Source organism: Chelon labrosus, assembly GCF_963514085.1.
Source record: "Chelon labrosus genome assembly, chromosome: 9".
In the NCBI taxonomy this organism is placed as follows: Eukaryota; Metazoa; Chordata; class Actinopteri; order Mugiliformes; family Mugilidae; genus Chelon; species Chelon labrosus.
This window is the reverse complement of record NC_140359.1, coordinates 15747896-15767848: the sequence shown is the minus strand read 5'-3', so window position 1 is coordinate 15767848 and position 19953 is coordinate 15747896. Positions and strand designations below refer to the sequence as shown.

The window sequence follows — 19953 nt, the reverse complement described above, 5'->3', positions numbered from 1 at the left end:
GCACTGTTACGTCTCCATTTACCGTTCAGTCACTCCAGATCTTGTTTTGTGGTAACTGACAGATCCACGTCACTGGTAATCTTTGATTGCTGCTGCTCCATTATTTAAAGTGTCTGTGCGCTGGCTGTAATCATTTTCTTCATAACAGTGTTCAAAATACCATGGTTGTTGCTCTGCTTCTCAATTTTAGTACTTGTATTTGTATGAATGCAGGTTTTCACTGCTGAGACTGAAATAAAACGTCAAACACAGACAATGAGGTGTCGTGTAATCATTATCATTTAAAATGAATGGGGAGGAATGATAGTAGCAGGGATGCTCCGACGGTTATTATTAAGTGTCTCATTATCGAAGGGTTGTTCACAGAAGCAGCACTTTGCATCAGCTCCCTCTGTTGGCAATTCATTTATTGGCATCACCGCAGATTAAGATTGTAAAATGAGGTGAAAATATGCTGTCCAGATTCTTCACAGCTAAAAAAAACAACACAGTAATATGAAATATGGATTTCTGGTTGTTTCAATTTTAAAGCTGAAGACCTTATTTGACATTATTCACTGTTTTATGATCCTTTTTTTAAGGCTGCAGACATCAATTACTGAAAAATACATACTTATTAACCTATTCGTCTTTAGTCAATTAAAATTTTAGAATAAAAAAGTGTAAAAATATTTTAAAGTGTACATATGTGTTATGGAAAAGAGATTTTGGAGTTGTGCACCCATTAAAGGATCTAAAAAGGAGAGCAATGATCTTTTAAAACATTTATAAATCAATCAAATAATGAGATTTTAGACTTCTGTGAACTGATTATTTGCAGAAAAAGAAAAGAAAATCCTTCACTGGCATCGATCGATCCTGAATTGTGTCGTGCCACTCATGATTCAATAATGGCAAGACGACAGGCGGCTTTCTGAGGTTTTATTTACGAAACACTACAGTGATATAAATAACAGTGGTTACAACTGATCGTCAGTACCTCGCATGATGATAGCAAAAAACAAAAGGAAGGCAAAAAAAAACGCCCACAGTTGACGAAATGTCTAAAAAAAAAAAAAATCTACAAATCTAGAGTTCCCATTAGAAAAATGAAATCAAATTAGATGTATAGTATGTACATAATTATATACACTTCTTAAGAAAACAAATCCACTCCGTCTGTACAAAGCAGGTTGTTACGGTGAGCTCTGATCTTGTGTGACAATTACTAAGAACAGTCGTACATGTCAAAAGAGCTCTTGTCCTAAATAGTGTTCATCATCATTCTGAGAAATCAATTAAAATAATTAGAATATTAAGAAATAAAAACAGAGGTGCTTGGAAGAAAATTAAAGATCTAAACACTCCACTACTGCCTGTTTTCTAGGACATGTCAATCAGCTCGATCTTTGTTTTCTCTGCTGCCGAAGAGATGTCGACCTACTTATAGGCAAGGACTAGTTTATGGATTCTTCACACAGCAAACAACAACAACAACAACTTCAGAGCAAGAAAAAAACAAAACTGCTGTGGCCTCATAAATTATACTGGTGCCCTGTACAGAATAAGAACCAAGCAAAGTTACATTTTTATCACAGTAAACATTAAAAGCACCCACGTGTGCGTTGAGAGATGGCGTAGATGGGTAAGAAAAATTAGTAACTAACACTTGTCGTTTTGAAATGTGTCTTTTCACTCTGATTGCAGTTTGCTGGCACTCACAGAGTTATGGTACCACACAGGGAGATTGGTCCAGCTACCTAAGGTTATCCAGTTCTAAAATGGCTCACGTTCAATACTATTTTTCCTCTTTTTCTCATCCACAGTATTAGTGCAGCAGTTCAGAGGCGTCACAAAAGGTAAAAGAGGGACCAAACGGGCACAAGTGCTAGGTGCCAGTGTCTGCCATGCTGGAACAGTCTGGAGAGGCTGCCGTTGGGGTTAATGGCTGATCGGTGCCCTGGGTTGGAGAGCCGTCTTTAGGCCAGTAGAGTCGACTCAGACTCTGATGCAGTTCATCCAGCTCGGCTGGCAGGGGGATTCCCAACTCCTGGTTGAGGGATAGAGCTGCAAACCAGTCCTCAAGTTTCTGGAAAGGTGGACTGAGGGAAAAGGAGGAGGAGGGAAGATCAGCGAGGGCGCGCAGAGGGGTTCGAGGTTAAAAACCAGACTGACAAGGTTGAGACAAAACACAAGGAAGCAATCTGGCTGCTGAGGCGTGTCCCTGTGCGGGGCAGGTCGAGATGGCATTTGAAGATGTTTTTTTCCACTACTTATCCTTGAGTTCAGTTAACCGACTATAGCGCCATCTCTCAGAGTGAAGCAAACATGGCCATTATAGTGAGCAATAAAATAATGTTATTCTTATGGGTGGCTTTATATTTTATATTCTCTTGACATTGCCTTTAAGTAGCAGTACTCATAATCAGTCGACAACTGTGCAAAAAAAATACTTTTTATAAAGAAATATATATATATATATATATATAAAAAAGTGGTGAGTGAAGTGAAGTGGTGAGTCGAGCAGATACTCACCGGGTGTCTGGTGTGAGGTCACAACAGGCCACAGCCAGTGGAAAGAAAGCTTGTGGACAGTCTTCAGGGAGGAACTTCTCCACAAATTTGCCAACATGTAGACCAAAATCCAGAGTCCTGGGGAGGCACTCGGGGTCTGCATATACTTTCCCAATGATCTGAATAGTAAGAATAGATAGGAGATTAAAAAGGGTGAATCCATCTATAGATAGAGATGCGCAACGGTTTTTAAGTCCATAAACTACAATGGTGTTAACTTTGCATTACTCTCTAGCACTATAAAAGGAATTGTCCCAAAACTCGCTTGGATTGACCAATATTTGATCAAAGCTGTGTTATCATGATCTGATAATACAGCCCTGAGGAGAACATGTTTTGATAACTGTGCCAAACCACTACATCCACCTTTAAGAACTGAATTCAAAGCAGATAATCGGAGTAAACTCGTACCTCGCACAGCACAATTCCGAAGGAGAAAACGTCCACCTTCTCGTCATAGCGTTTACCTGAAATAACATCAAACGGTCAGTAAATGCCCTGACTGACTCACACAACGGGTAAACCTTTACACATCAACTTGTCAACAGCTCACCATTTAGCATCTCTGGTGCCATCCAGTAAGGGTTTCCCACTACAGTATACCGCTTCTTTCTGTCGATACGTCTGAACACCCTCTTCTTGTTGGTAGGTTTTTCAGGGGGAGGTTTCACTTTGTCCTCCACCACGAGTCGCGACAGTCCAAAGTCAGCAACGACGACAGTGTTGTCCTGTAGAATGACGACACTTAATACTTCACTTTAAGGAAGAACGACAAAATACTTAAAAATAAGTAGTATTTAGTAGTAGTAATGCATTCCTTTAGTTTATTTATATTTTCCCTTCTTTCTTTCCTCCTCTGCACATACACCAATCAGGCATAACATTATGACCATCTGCACAATATTGTTAGTGGGGGCCTTTGGGTCCTGTGGGTTGAGGGGAGGGGCCTCTGTGGATCAGACTTGTTCCAGTGCATCCCACAGATACTTGATCAATTCGGGATCTAGTGAATGTTGAGGCCAGGTCAACACCTTGTGCTGTTTTTCTTTTTTTTTTCTTTTTTTGAGTTGTTCCTAAAGTGTTTTTGTGTGTGTGCCTGTGTCAGGCTGCATCCTGCTGGGGATGGCTGCTGCCATCAAGGAGTTGTCATTGCTATGGGGTGGGGGTGCCTGGTCTGGTGTAGGTGGGTGGTACATGTCTAAGTAACCTCTACATGAATACCAGGTCCAAAAGTTTCCCAGCAGAACATTGTGTTGTCACAAGATGGTCAATGTTATTCACTTCTCTTGTCAGTGATTTTAATGTTGTGGCTGATCAGTATATATATATCTTCTTCCAGACTCAATACACACAGGACACACTACATACAACTACAGTCGACAACTGTGCAATATGTTTCTAGTACACAGTTGGTATGGATCCAACTGTTCCTGTATCTTAAAAACAAAGAACAAATGCTCCAAAAGGTGAGGGAACTATATTAGTTATGGTAACCACTGGAGCAGCTTTTAGTCCCAACTGAATGTCTGAATGGCTTCGCACCAACAAATTAAAAGCACAGATGGTTGCCACCCCTTATTATTATTATTACTGCTGTTTGATGGACTGGTAACATGCCATTTGACGTACCAGTTTAACCAGGCAATTGTGAGAATTGAGGTCTCTGTGGATGATGCTCATCGAGTGAAGGTACGCCTAAAAAATAAAAAAGAGAAAGTCGGGTTAGGTAAAGGTAGATGCCTTTCTGTGTTAATCATCAGGTTTTTGTTTAACATAATCGTCAGATGATTAGATTTCTGTGTTGGTCATAGTGTCTACAAAATGCTCCATAGATGTGCACATTTGCACTCACTTATGTTGCTAAATGTTTAACTTATACTGATATTTTTACAAGATGCCAACTCACCATGCCAGAAGCGATACTCTTTGCAAAGCTCACCCTTTGCTCCCATGTAAACGGTTCCTGTTAGGCGAGAGCAAAGGCAAAGGATTAATGAAGTGAAGCTCCTTCAGGGTCCATAAAAGAAGCCAATATAGATTGCAACAAAATAGAGACAGCAATGCCGTAAAATTAAACCTTTATAAAACAAAACCTCCCTCACATACTTTAAATGTCATCCGAAACAAAACCCTCTCCCTCCCCTCATTAGTCCACGTGCTGAGCTGTACAGCTCCTCAAAAGCAGCCAGCTTTGGAGGGAGGTGAGCACAACTCTTTGATTTTCACCTGGGAACAATTTCCACAACTTTTCTCATACCACGTCTCAGTCAGTTCACATGCCAGCCAACCTATTATAGAGCTGGGAGGCCTGAATCAGTGCAGAGTTTACTTCAGGTCACACCCTTCCTACACAACTCTGAGCCGCTCATTCTGTGGCCACTGGAGGGTTTTGTGCACTACAGTGGAGAGGAGAGGCTTTATGTGAAACAACAAGTTTAACTCACCATGTCTCTGATGAAATCCTTCAGAGTGCCTCCCTCAATAAACTCAGTTATCAAATTTAGCCTCTTGTCCTTGTATAGCACACCGATAAACTTCAAAACGTGGGGATGATCCAGACTTCTCATTACTTTGACCTGAAAACAGAGAGACAGAAGTTCCTGATTATGATAAGCAAGTTATCCGTAATCAGTTTCTACCAAGGTTAATCCATGAGAAATAGAATTAAATACAATAAAATTAACATGTTCCCACAAGACTGAAACGACAGCCTCAAAATAAGAACGTACAAAGAGGTAATTGTTTGGACATGTGTTCCGTTGTGAGTGTTAATAAACAGCTCCACAGACTGTGGACTGTTTTGTCTGTAAGGATAAACAGGCCTCTCGCTGCAGATTACAAACCTCCTTCAAGAAGGTTTTCTGCGTCTCCTCATCACAGCGGATCAGCTCCTTCATCACCATCACCTCTCCGGTGGCTTTATGAGTCACCTGGAATGGAAATAGTTGCCATGTCACCACAAGCTTACAGTAGGAACCATCAAAGACCATCAGCCCTCTGTATACTCAAGGACTGAATTCTGCCCCTCCACTTCCTCCTACTGTTCTGCCAACGCACTGTTCACCCTATCTTGTGCTGCTGCTCCACCTATTTCTACAACATACTCTCTGTCCCCAACTTGAACAAAGAATGCCAAATGTTGCCAAGATAATAGCTCTTAACACACCCAGCGGCTCAGAGCTCAATTGTAGTTGCCACAACTACACAATAGCACAGAACATAACACACCCACACCCGCTCCATCTCTACGTCTCTGTACTGTACTACCTTCTGGGTGCAGGTACAGGATCCTGAAGCTTAGTGTTGGCAGGCAAAAGGGCCTTCTTTAGCACAAGCCCAGTACCTGTACCTACAGGAGCCCTGAACTACAAGTTTGGATTCTGTGTTATTCTGCTAGTCACTGTTTTGTTCTGCCTTATGCATTTCTGTTTGTTTCATTTTTGTGTTTTAAGGTGTGTAAACGGTTTAAACCTGCTGTGCTACGACAAGGAATTTACCCAGTGGAACAACAAACAAACTAAATAACTACGTCCACAAATAGTTCTGAATGACAGGAGTCAAATACATGGTGAATAACCGATGAAGGGTAGAGGCTGACCTTGATGGCCTGTCCGAAAAAGCCTTTTCCTAAGATCTCTCCATGGATGAGGTCACATGGCCGGAAAATGCGATGAGAGCAGCTACTGGAGGATCTCAAAGATTCAGAGCGTCCGATGTCTCGTGTAATAAAAGGCGACTCTTTAGGAGAATTTGGTCCGGGTGACTTACATATACTGTTACTGCGCCTGAGGTAAGACAGAAAAGGGGGTAATTAATAATTACATACGTTAATCTATTCTCCATTGCGGACAAGACCTCAAAACCTTAAACTATACCTCAAAGACCTCCTTTTCAATGTGCCGTCATCAACGACATTTGTCCTCTCCACGACTGCGTCAGAAGGTGAGGACAGGCGCATGCGGGAGGTGGCTGGGCCTCCTAGCTGGTTCCCGGGGGATCCCAGCCTGAGCCGGTCCAAGCGCTGCCTGACCGGGTCATACTCGATAAGCAGCTGCAGCGTTTGACTGGTACGGTGAATGAGATCGTCCACCTGAATAAGAGAGATGATTCTGAAATGACTGGGTGGAACGGATCTGTCGCAATACATATGATGTATTAAAAATAAATGATGCAAATTCAGTTTATTCTAATTTCATAATGAGATTATGTGGTAACGCAGCAATAATGCCTGTTGTAAGAACAATACACTTCAGGAACGGAAACAAACTGCTAATCATCTGATCTCCTGCTGATAATAATCAGATCGAGCTCTGTTGGAGCTCATGACAGTTGTATCACAAAAGATTTCCCTGTATTCACAAGTACATTGAAGTCAGGAATATTACATCGGAAGTACACCGTCAGAGAGAGTTTGACAGGACATGATTTCACCACGATTACGAAATCTGTTCAGGTTATCAAACAAAAACAAATGACAGCAAATGAAATGCAACTGCACATAACCTAGACAACAGGATATGTAATACTGAAACATGGTAAAAGGAAGACCGAGTGGAGAGGAACATACCAATCACAAACCAAGCAGTGAATGATGACTGCTTTGGTATGCAAGCGATGGTGTGATGGTGTGAGGGTGAGGTTGTGGGAATGAGCCTTTAAGTGCAGGCCATCCACATACCTCCCTCTCCCAGCTAAAGCATGTATAAATTGACTGAGGAATGTGAGGAATGCCAAAATCACATGAGCAGCTGTTGCATAATAAGAACACGGCGACGCTTTTAAGGAATGAAAGTAATGAGGAAACTAATTAGCTTCATTTGAATAATTACAGATCACTACTTGAGAGATAATATGTGTGAAGTTTAAGCCCACCTCCTCCTCCATCAATGTCCCCACAGGAAGGCCATTAATCTCCAGGATCCTGTCTCCAACATGGATGGCGTTTCGCACCTCTGGGCTAATAAGCATCCCTTTGACCCTGTAACAACACAGTACCAACATGAATGTGAGAGAACTGGAAGTACCAATGACTTGTCTGCCAGTCAGCAAATAAAACAAGAATGACATAACATGAGAAACTGAAACACTCTTGAGTATCTATTAAACAATCAATAGCTATGTTTTTTATGTCTTGTATTGCGGCACACACACACACCTGCTTTTTAGCAAGCACCCTATAATCAAACTTGCGTAAAGCATTACTCATGCAGCTCCCACAGAGGAGGGAGACAGGTACGGAGATGAGCAAAAAAGAAAGAAAAAAAAAAAAAGGTCCCACTTACTCTTTGACCTGAACGCTCGCTGAGCCATTGACGTCCCTCAGCACAGACACGGAGAGGCCCCTTTTGCCGTTGGCCGCAGAGGGCATCGAGAGGAGGGTCACTGTGTGGGGCAGCGAGTCTAGGATCGAGTCGTGGGAGCGTTTTTCCAACATGGGTGTAAGGACAACCTGCTTGTAACACTTTCCACTGCAAACAATCAGAGAGGACACATTAAAAGTGGGCTTTTGGTTTTGGTACAAATGTATTTTGAAAATTATAGCAGTCATGAAATAAAGACTAAGCTGTCATAACATCACTACCCGTTATTCATCAAAACCACCGTTAAAGCATGCCAACCAAAAATACACATTTCATATATATGAGCATATAATCTGTGCTGATAGCACCATGCAGTATAATTAAGTGCAAGAAACCCTTAACTCAAACTAAGCTAAGCTAAACACCATTGTTAATTCGTTTGTCCCGCCGGTGTATCAACAACTTAACAACCGTAAAGCTATAAAAAACAAAAAAAAACAGCCTGAATATTGAGATTGTATCTTAAAAGAATGTTGACCTTATAAAATTCATGCCAGCTGCACGTGAATCCTCTAAACCGAACCCAATATTAACAACAGCTTTAAAGAAAAGTCAGTGCAGGTGACTTACCAGTAGAGTTTCGACCTCTCGACTAAGGCATACGTATCCCTGTCTTCAATCACCACTTTGCAGCTCAGGCACACAAAACACTCAGGGTGGTACTTGTGTTCTCCGGCCACCTGGAACCAAAAACAAACTAACTTATTTGCCATCCAAAGCAGTAAGGAGTAACGCGATGGTGATGATGGTGATGCTGCCGGTCTCTTCTTCAGTGCTTCGCTCGTGTGAGATGAGTTTGTTTTTGCTGCGTGGTGCTTTCTGCTCTCCTCCCACTGCGAGCGGTGACACAGTCGTAACACCTGCTTCACTCTCAGCCCGTCTGGAATCTGCTCTGACGTCAGCTTCTGCAGGTCTGAGCTGCTCGTCTTTCAGCCAATCTCGCTTTCAACCGTTTCAAATCAGCGTGCAGTCTGTCATGTGCTTTCTCTCTCTCACTGACACTGCCTACACATGACTGACCAATTTCCCTTTCTAAAAATGTGTCACACTCCTATTTTGTCTGTCTTCTTTCATCTCTCTCTCTCATGCAAGGTGAGATAATGCGTCTGCCCATAAACGAGAGGGAAATTGATCTGTTCAAATAACAAAAATGTCGATTACAAGTTTATTGATGTACTTTTTTTGTAGTTTATACAAGAACTCAAAATTCAACAGGATAGGATACGACACATGTAATGCCTTGAGCAAAAATCTTAAGAGTTATTTTTGTTTTCCTGAAGAAGTCATCATTCAAAAAGTTTTAATTATTTGCAGCTGTAAGCAGCTCTTCTGTTTTCTTCATGCACTGCAGCATCAGAAAACATATTCAGATAAGTTTTACTGTCTGTGTGCTATCCAGTGTGGTCACTCTTTTGGTGTGAATGTACAAACATAACACCTGCTTAGGTTTAGAGTGTTGCGCAGTATTTTTCAGACATGCCTCTCAGCTCTGAGTCAGTAAGTCGGTGCTGGGAAAGGATTCCCCACTGCTATGGAGAGATTAAAGTGATGTAAGCCAAATCATTGTGACATCTCAGTAGTGCGCATGCAACTCCCTGCCTTCAAGCCAAGAACAGAACCATCACCAACCGGAGTCACAGCCTGCCTCATGCTTAAACAGCAAGATGGAGCCATAAAAAGTAAGTATAGCACATAAGGGAGACACAGTCTGAACATTTTGAAACAGGAGAAGTGACATAAACGGACTCAAGAACAGCACTTTCAAAAACTTTCTACAAAACAAAGTCCCCGAAGGATCAATAAACTAACAAATAATTAAACCCGGACAAAAACAATAGTGTTCTGGCCTTGAATGCCTCACAAGCAGTGGCAACTCTGCGTGACCCTCCTCCGCTGGTGGACCACAATGATGTTCTTTCTGGACGAGAGGCTGCAGTGCCAGTTCAGGCCTGCCAGAAACACTTGGCTTCACTGGCTGATGCAGCAGGATGCCAGTACCAGATAGAGGAGGCCATTATGCGTGTTGCTCGGTGGCAAAAGGAAAAACTTCAGTCTGGCTCCATGCTGGACAAGTTTTAGACCATCGAGAGCTGTCGCCACTTATATTTCGAGTTTCAGCTTGCAGATGCACCAGTTGACAGTTATTTTTTATTGCTCATAATCTTAACGTTTAATTTGTGGAGCAAAGAATGTGTTATTTCTTCTTTGAAAAAAAAAAAAATTGGATAGCATTGCTTTAATAACGGATACTTGATCTCTAAAAAGCCATCATTACAGACCATAATATGAGTTGGTAACCACCTCTTGTTCTAGCCCTCTTTCCACTAGATCCCCTGTGTGCTCGGGGAAGTGAACTGTGGAGAACTTCTGTACAAAGAGGGAACAGAATGGGGCCTCAAGGGGAGGTGGGGTGGGGTGGGGGTGGGGGGCTAATTCACAAGTGAAGTCTAGAGCTCTTTCTGCTAAGTTCCGCAGCGGCCCATGCAAAGTATCACTCATCTGTAAATGCAATAACTGCAACAAAAACAGCCCCCTGCTTTTTAATGCATGTTACTGTTAATTTGGAGCAGCAGGGAGAAACGGGAACACAGCGAGTACTGACACGCTCGGTGGACATTCTGGTATTATTTAAGTAGAGGGGGGAAAATGTTGGCAATTGTTGTTATAGGATCACGGCAAGGCGGACGACGAAAGCCTGGCAGTCACATATAACAACAGTGGTCTCGCACAGTCTGAAATAATACATGCGTGCTGGGAGGCTGTAATGCCCATTCCACACCAGAGAAAATTCTTAAATCTTTAACACAAGTGGTACTGAAGCAAGTGCAATGCAGTGCAAGGCCTGATTAGTTTAGCATGCCATGCACTGTGAGCATTCAAAGACACATTAAAGAAGTTAAGAACAGACTTTGTCTAAAGTTTTTGGACTCAAAAGAGACAACTTGTTGTTATCAAAAATACCCAAATCTTGGATCTTCTCATAATTTTGTTACATCCTTGCTGCCTCCTGATGCTCACCTCTTTCACGCCCTCTGTTTGTGCGTACTCTCCCAGCCTAATATAAGTATTTTCACTGATTATATTGTACTCTGACATGTAGAACCGGTAAAATGAAAGCTGTTTTTTGTTCAGACGGAAATAGCTTTACAAAACATTACGTACCACACAGACCGGCAGAGCTTAAATATATTTAGACAAAGTGTAAAATAGTGAGAGGAGGAGACTTACCATTGTTGGTCCGGTCATGAGCAGAGAGCAGCCATGACAGAGCTCACCAAACTTCTCCCAGTAGTGTTTGCGACAGTACAGCTTGCCATCCTTCTCATAGTACCAGTTAGTCAGGTGATCACAACACACACAGCATCTAGAAAGACAAAAAAAATAGTATTTTAGCTTAAATGTAAAGCAAACCACTTTAAGGTGATATAAAATATGTTAAAGTCTCTGGGATGTTGGATGTTTTTCAGCTCATTATTAGTATTAGAGCAAAAGTACTGGATTAGTCTCTCTGACTAATACATTGTTGACATCATTAGATTACTAATAGTGAAGCATCAGTGTCTAAGCAGCATGTTACTGTTGTAGCTGCTGGAGGTGGAGCTATTTTGAGCTCTACTTTGAGAACAGCACCAGATAAAAGAGGTGGCAGTTTCAGTTTCGGACTGAGCCTCTAAATTTTTTAAAATTAAACAAAGTGGTGGAACAGTGGTGTGGTGGTTAGCACTGATGCCTCACAGCAAGAAGGTGTGAGGCATCAGTGGAGGTGGAGTTTGCATGTTCGCCCTGTGTCTGCGTGGGTTCTCTCCGGGTACTCCGGCTTCCTCCCACTGTCCAAAGACATGCTAGTTAGGTTAATTGGTGATTCTAAATTGGCCGTAGGTGTGCATGTGAGTGTGAATGGTTGTCTGTCTCTCTGTGTTAGCCCTGCAATAGACTGGCGACCTGTCCAGGGAGTACCCTGCCTCTCGCCCGATGACAGCTGGGATAGGCTCCATCCCCCAGCGACCCATCACAGGACAAGCGGTTACAGAAGATGAAATTAAACCAAATGAGAAGTTAGAGAAAAAAAAAAAAAAGACTGGAAAATCTTTATCTTTGAATTGAACTATTAAAAATGTTGGTGTATTATCCACTGTGTAAAAAATATCCTCCTAAAATATAATTAGTAACTAAATAAATGCACGACAATGTAAAGTTCATCAGTGATCCTTATTTCTTCACAATTAAACAAATCAAATAAAAATTCAAAAGATTGATTTTTACCCACAAAATTATATATTTAATTTACTAATTTTCCTGAAATTACTTGGTTGGTTGAAGTGGAAAGTATGTAAGAGCGTAGAGCCACTCAATCACAACAGAAAGGCATTCGCAGTTTGGTAAGAACAATTTGAACCAATCGCCCAAACTAGCCAACCTTTTGGTACATTTGTTTCAGTCCCCATTCCTCAGGTCACATACAATCCATGCTAGTGAGCAGTGCTAAATAACCCAAGAGTGCTCGTAACACAAAACTTTCCACTCTGAGGTCGGATAGGACATAAACATTAGCTGGGGGCATATTCCAGATGAAGACAACATGTTCTTTTCTCTGCATTTAACAAGGACCCAGTAAATACCTGGTCCCTGAGATGCTCTGTTATTTGTGCGGTGTGTTGGAGAGACAGATGGCACAGAGAGATGTTCCACTTTGGAAGAAGGAGAATTTGCAGATGGTGGGTTCATAGAACATTTTGTTAATAAACTTGGCACACTACCGCTAGAGCTGCCAAATCTTAAGTCAATTTCCAGAACCATAATGGGATCCAGTTGTTTAAGAAAAACAGGAGCACCACATTGAAAGCAACTTATAGACAGTCTCAAAGAAAATCTCTGCAAGGTCCAAAGTCCTTGGATGATAAAGTTGTTTATTTTACAGCTTTTGCTTACAGTTACTTAAACTCCTCATTGATTGGTTTCTTATCTGGTTGAATGTAAACGCTAAAAACACACTGGTGGTCAAAAGGTGGAAGCTTTCAAACTATCAGGTTAGGATTAGTGTCCTAATCTTAGCACTTCTCTTTTGTCAACCGTCTCATACATTTTTGTGAAATGCTACAAAAACAACACTTTAAAAAGCTTAATACTATTGTTGTACTAAACTTCTTTCATATCTGTTATAGTGCTCCAGCTGCTGATTGATCTTAGCCGACACCTGAGAGGATACTTGGCAATCCAAGGGGACGTTTATGGCTACAACTTCGGGACAAAATGTTCAGAGTGAGGAATGCTGAAGTTGCCAGCAAAGTGGGAAGCACCTGCAGGCTACGAGCGTTCTTTGAACAAGCTGCACTGGTTATGCAAAAATGGTGGCGGCAGGTTTGACTGCCAGAACACAATCAACGATAAAAGCCTGTTGTCAGAGATTAGACCACTGAGATGTCAGATCTGAGCCGGATAAGGACTTCACAACTGAAACAACAACAACAATTCTCCAATCAAATCCCAGTTTATCCGTCAGTAACTTGTAAAAAGGATGCTAAGGGAGACTTAAGATTTAGGGGATGATGTGCAGACCGAATGAATCAACTGTGACACAATACACAGGCTGCTTTCAGGAATGATTACAATAATAAACATTCAACTGACACTGCACTAACTTCCTGATTAACAGCCATGTTTAATTCAGGGACGTGCAACATGATTGTTATATCTCTGCTGATTATTTTGACCTTGTGGGGAAAAGCCTCAACTTCTTAACGATGCCATAAGAAAATCCTAATTGTGTCTTTTGAGCAGATCTCGCAGCAGTCTTCAGCCGAGTCTCACATATCACATAGTTCTCTGCACTGCAGGTATAGCTGATCCGGGATTATTGACTTTGGCACAGATTCCAAATATTTCAGAGTTTTCTGGCATGACTTAAGAAGGAGCTGTCCTTTGGAGGGAGGAACACATGTTCGTGTGTTCTGGGGAGAGAAACTGGAGACTGGGAGAAACACTTGCTCTGAGGCAGAAGCAACTGTTCAGTCTTTAATATGCAGCAGCGTCTTACGTTAATGTCTGCATAACAACCAAATGTGAAGAAACAAACTGTTCCCCAGTAAATCTGAAGCACGGACACAAGGTCAGTGGAATTATGACTGATGAATCACACTGTGATGTGATGAGGGGAGACGGAGCAGAAGGTTTGCTGAAGATGAGTAATGAAGCGGCGGTCACAGCTGCACTAAAGGCCAAATATCTGAATCACGAGTCAAAACTGATGCAGAATTACACAGTAATTGAATTTCTGTTTAGGAAATAAAAAATAATAAATGAATGTGAGCACACGGAACAATGCATCCAACCAACGAATCGAACATGAACATTGTTTTACCACATATATCATTACATATCCTTAAATTCACAAATGTCAGTTGTATAATAACAAGATGTTCTTGTATTCTGTATTTACACAGTAATTTAGTTTGTCTACCGGACAGCAATGACATTTTTATTTGTGAAAGTTTCCACTTGGCATGCTCAGAATACTGGTATAATGCAAAAACAAATTAAAAAAAATGTTTGTGTATGCTCATACATTCTTAGATTATATTTTTTAACGCTTGCCTATTGCAACTGGTTTCAGTCTAATAAATCCAGTATTGATCAAGTTGCAGCACTCAGCCTTCAACACTACTTGCAGGATTAGTATCAATACTGTCCGGTGAACAAAGCACTCAGATTATTTCCTCAGACAAACAGATACAGACAAGGAAGAGAAAGACAAAGCGCAGTATTTCAATGGCTGACATCCAGTATCTCAGTATCCAGGTGCAGCAGGAAAAACAAAAGCTTCCTCCTTGGATTGAACAAGAAGCATTCCTGGACAAGAAAAACACCTGATAAACCACAATTATAGTCCCTATAATATCTAGATAAAGTAATATGCGAGCTTATGAAAACACCTGACTTCCTTCTATGCGCGCTGCTGAATGGGAGGCGGACGCACCAAACTCAGGTGGTTCTTCGGTGAACAATTGAATCGTCCTGCCTGCACAAACACTACAAAGTAAACATTGCTCATTTCCTTAAATCCACATTCCTGCAGGAGTGTACTCCTTTGTTGGAGTATGGAGATAGTAAGAGAGGGACCTTTAACGGTGGCCTTTAAGACTTGAAAAGGGCGTGTTTCCCTTTTAATGGGCACAGTCGTGGGCAAATGATCTCCACTACAACCCTCATTGTTCGTTCATGTCACAAGGGCAGTCCATTATTATGTAATTAGGTTTACATGAAATGCAAATAGTCATTGTCTGATTTCCAGCGTCATGTGCAAAAGATAAATTTCGGCTGAATTATGCAAAGGCAAAGAACTACAGCTACATTTTTTACACTGACTTTCATTCATACAGACTTAAAAGAAGATGATTTTTTTTTTCCCTAACCCAACCATATCCAAAGTATTCAGTTTACTATTAAGCAAGACATAAGCACAAATTCTGTACATTTAAATCACAGGGATTCATTCAACATGTGTGGCACCAAAAAGTAAATTACGCTCTAACAGAAATTCCTCAAAAAATGTAGCCGTTTCCATGCATTTGAAATTTCACGTTTTTACAACGAAAACATAGAACCAGGACAGATCAAATATCACCCCGCCCTGTATTGTGGCCAAGCACGATGATAGGATCTGCAGCTCTATTCCCTTTGAATAAAGAACAAGATAGGAAACAATCAGCTTTCTTTGGCTGAAAAAACAACAAAGGCTTCTGCAGTAAGTGTCTGGGACAGCGGATTCACATCTCTGAATCGCTGTCTAGGAATGCAGGACACAGCAAAGAAGTCGAACGCAGCGTTACCTATAGGCCTCAATAACACGGCCAGGTTTACTGGAACAAGAGTGACGTCAACGCTTAAGAATGTTAAACTAGGTGCACAGAGGGCAGAGTGGCAGCATGTGCACAACTGAGAAAAGGAACACCACGGAGTATCACATGAGCAAGAACATTTTTTTCATTTGAGTTTTGTCTCGCAGAGAATGTGATTAGGTTGTCAGTTTGCAGTGATGGTGATATCTCAAAAGGGACAAACATGCATGCAAAATATCCTAATAGCCTGTTTTTAAAGAATGCAACTTTTCAGACAGACGTGGTGCTACACAAATCAAGAGCAATCACATGAGAAAGTCTAAAAGTACAGAGGGAGGGAGAGGATCAGTGGTGAGTAACAGCTGTGTCAGGAACTCTGTGTCTGAGATGATACCAGGAGAAGCTGTTTGTGTTATTGAAGGGCCAGTGTTTGGAAAGACTCATATCCCAGGTTATGCAAGGACACTCTTCTGGCTATAAACTCTGAAGTGGCCATTTCAGTAGCCAGAAACAGATAACATTAAATTAGTTCAACTCTTATTTAGACAGGAATGGTCCCATTTGAGAGAAATTCAAGTGTTCCTGAGCCAGACTCCGCTGAGGAGAAAGTTGTGTTCCAATCAGCTTAAAACCCAGTGTCAAGCACCCAGTGAGTCAACAGAGAGACAGTAAATCTGGACACTTCTGCTTTAAAAATGCAGCTGTGGTCTTGAGGTCAAATGAAACGTCCCATGACAGTTTTGTCCGGAGAGTGTTTGTAGACAATCTGAGCTATTTTATCTCACGCATGCACAAGTGAATGTTCACTGTTAACCAAGGGGAAAACCCTGTCAGTGTTACATTATGTTGGCATGTACACTATGCAGGCGTCGCACCACAGGTTCACTGCTCCACACACAGATCTCTAACTACGGGGGCAGTGACCCGCGACAGCCAGAGAGCTCACATCATCTCCACTCTGGTAATCATTAAGCCTCAGAGCAGAGGGGCAAACTCCTTCTGGACAAAAGGGCCAATCCCTATCCGAGGGAGCGTTGAGAACTGGTTATGTGAATGTGTTCAGAGTGATTGGATGATAAGTACCCCAGGTGAAAGCACTGACATTTGAAATGCATTTTCGATCTGATCACATTTCTCCACTCAGTATGCAAATAAACACCAAACATCATCTCGGGCAGAGTAGAATACTGTAACAGCTGCTGGTGCTGTTGGATCAGAACCATGAACAGTGCTGTTTGTTGTGTCATGACATGAAGACTGGGGGACATGACACAAATTCTGGAGCAAGCTGTAAAATCTTTCCCACTCACCGAAAGCATACACATACTTTAACATACTATTTATTTGTTTATTTATCTATGGCCTGAGGTTAGTTACTTTAGAACCTTGATAAGATGTTGATCCTTAATGTGACCCACAGTCTAGTGGATCACTATCAAAAGAATGGTTCGTATTTGTCTACAAATGTAGTTTGAAATCAGCTCGCTCAAATGCTTCCTCAATTTGTCTTGGGTGTGTTCACGCCTGTACTTTAAGGTGGCCACTACTGGATCACCCAGGGCTCATTTTAAAACCAGATCTGAACAGTCCGTCCCCGAGAGCCTGGGCCTCATGCAGGGGGTCTGTCAACCGAGACAGAAGCAGGAACGACATCGTGCATGGAGCATTTTTTTGCTTTTGTGCTGAGAGCCGCAGAAACAATGGTGAATTGTTAAAAACAGATGTAGGGCCATGTTTTGGCTAGAAGCTTCAGGGATTATCCACAGGGCCGTTTGCAAGTACAAACAGAGAAATCGTCCATCATGTTGAACAACGGGGGAGAAAAAACCAATGCTTCACTTCATCAGACGATGACTGACAAACTATACAGCACGGATGTTTAAAATCACAAACTGGGACCACTTACTGAAAGCAGGCGTTGTGCCAGGTGTCCTGGAGGACTTTCATGTGAAACGAGTCTTGGATTTTTCCTCCACAGCCCGAGCAGCAGTAACAATTATCTGCATAGAAAGAAAAGAGGCGAGGCTTTGCTTTAAACTTGGTGCACTATAGAGAAAACCCGTCCAGCGTTGATGAACTGGGTTTGCGCCGCGACGCTAAAGGGACTTTGATTTGAGTGAGTAAACAACAGGTAGTCTGTGTCCGCTGTTGTAAACTCCACAAAAGAGAGTTAAGCTCTGAAGCTGCAACGTTGTAGCGGCTAACAAATAAAAAGCGATAAAACTACAACATTTGAAACACTGTAACGTCGCCTCAGTACAAAGTCACAGCCTGAAATGGTCCTTACCTTCTGGCTCCTCCATCTCCTTTCCGAGAGTGTCGTCGATATTCACGTCCTTTTACAAACCTCTCATACTGAAGCGGGGGAGCTGTCATGTGCCGCTTCAAACTCTCATTCCTAGCCCAACACTCCCAAACTCCGAGCTCCGGCTACGGCAGGAGTGAGCCACAAATACCTTCAATCCTCCAAACGAGAAAAAAAAAAGTGAGCTAATTCCTCTTGAACGGGGCAGCTTTCTTTGGTGCCGCTGGCAGGATAACTGACGTAATGCAGTCTCCAAATTCCTGTACGGAGAGCAGGAAGGCTCAACAGCAGCACCTGGAAGCAGGAGAGAGCCGAGGTTTGGCCCCAAAATGAGAGGGAACGACAGTGGCGCCATCTACTGCCACTTTGACTGCACTGCACACTGATTGTGCAGGACATTACCTTAAAGGCACCAAAGTGATTTATTCATTAACGTCTAACAAATCCTAGTTAAAAGATCTCAGATTCATAATTGTCCTTCATCATTCATTCATAGTTAAATATCTAAAATCTGCTTTTAACACTGCCTTATGTTGTATGAACCACTACCTCACCATCTCATAGTTTCTATAATTTTATTATTTATTTGTAAAGTTTCCATCCACACATACATACAGAATGTCTTTATATTTCTATTTTTTCTCTATATATTTTTCAATGCATTGTTATTTTTTCAAGTTTGTTTTTTTTTTTTTTTTTTTTTTGTAACTTTCCTGACGAATTTGTTTTTTGCTCCAGCTCTGCCCCCACCACAGAGGACGCCTTCTGTATCACTTTGTCCAGCCGCAAGGTGTCCTTCTTCTTAGTGCTGCCTCCCCCAGCACACCACAGCGTAGAAGAGGGCACTGGCAACGACAGTCTGGTAAAACATGTCCAGCAGCTTCCGCCAGATATTAACGTCCTGAGGAAATTTAGACGCCTCTGACCTTTTTTGTATACTGCGTCTATGTTAGTCGACCAGTCCAGTTTGTGATCCAGATGCAGACCCAGATACTTACAGGTCTAAACCACCTCTACACACTCCATGTTGATGGTTGCAGTATGCTCTTTTCTAAACACAACCGTCCCGTCCAGGTCTCACCAGGTTGTGACGCACCCCCACCCTTCAACAGATGTGATGTGGGGCCTGATGTGAATGAAAAGCAAAACGTGGAATTGAACCACAAACTACCTTTTGGGTTTTGTTGCTGTAAACTGACAGAATCATTTTATTTTTTAATCAACTCTGGTGGGTTGCCGGCATGAGAACTTGCAACCTGGAGCACAGCCTGATGATTGTTTCTCCTATTCATGAGATTGTGCCCATTGTTCCTCCCAGCGCATTTAATTAATGAAAAAAACGGAGATAAGGAAGAGTAAACTGAGCTGGCCAAAGCTGAACGTTCCTGATAAGCTTTTCCCCTTTGGTTTTGGAATGAGTCTTTGAGAAAGCCCTTTTATAAAGCACCTGCGTAAGCTTTATTGCTTTCAGTTGAGGATGAAAATTTGACTTCTGCTCGATGGACTGGGGCATCTAGCTGCAGCATTTAGTAGCAGCCTGGCTTGCTGGAACTTACGATGCTGTTGGCTGGTTATCTTATGTGTTGCTGCAAAACAGCAGTTATTGAAGGAGATTCCACTATCTCTGTAGCACTCTTAAACTAAAATTGAGAGCAAGAAATCAGTCAGTGGTGTTGATAATGATAGTGATAGTGGTTGGATGGCCATGCCTAATAAGCCAGTTGGGCCAGCCAGTATAGATATGAGATAGATACGTAGGTATCTTCTCTTTGTTTAAATCAGGATGACCTCCAAGAATGCTGGTGAACTAGATCAGTGTGAGTGGGCATGGTTTTGTTGTAGTCTAACTCAGATGAAAACGTAAGATTAGCAGTTCAAGGCTAGTGCATCTGTATGGACA

General features: G+C 41.9%; 1 protein-coding gene across 1 annotated transcript; it reads right to left on the bottom strand.

Moving 5' to 3' along the window:
• Nucleotides 1-907: 907 nt before the first annotated feature.
• Nucleotides 908-18420, bottom strand: limk2 (LIM domain kinase 2). Its single transcript, XM_084550701.1, has 16 exons — nucleotides 18036-18420; nucleotides 17655-17748; nucleotides 11142-11277; nucleotides 8484-8593; nucleotides 7836-8021; nucleotides 7426-7531; nucleotides 6429-6643; nucleotides 6152-6338; nucleotides 5397-5483; nucleotides 4998-5129; nucleotides 4460-4516; nucleotides 4183-4248; nucleotides 3107-3281; nucleotides 2965-3020; nucleotides 2515-2672; nucleotides 908-2081 (listed from the first exon to the last, which is right to left on the bottom strand). Exons 1-16 carry the CDS (start codon nucleotides 18049-18051, stop codon nucleotides 1868-1870), a joined length of 1995 nt encoding a protein of 664 aa, XP_084406827.1. The 5' UTR covers nucleotides 18052-18420; the 3' UTR covers nucleotides 908-1867.
• Nucleotides 18421-19953: the final 1533 nt, after the last annotated feature.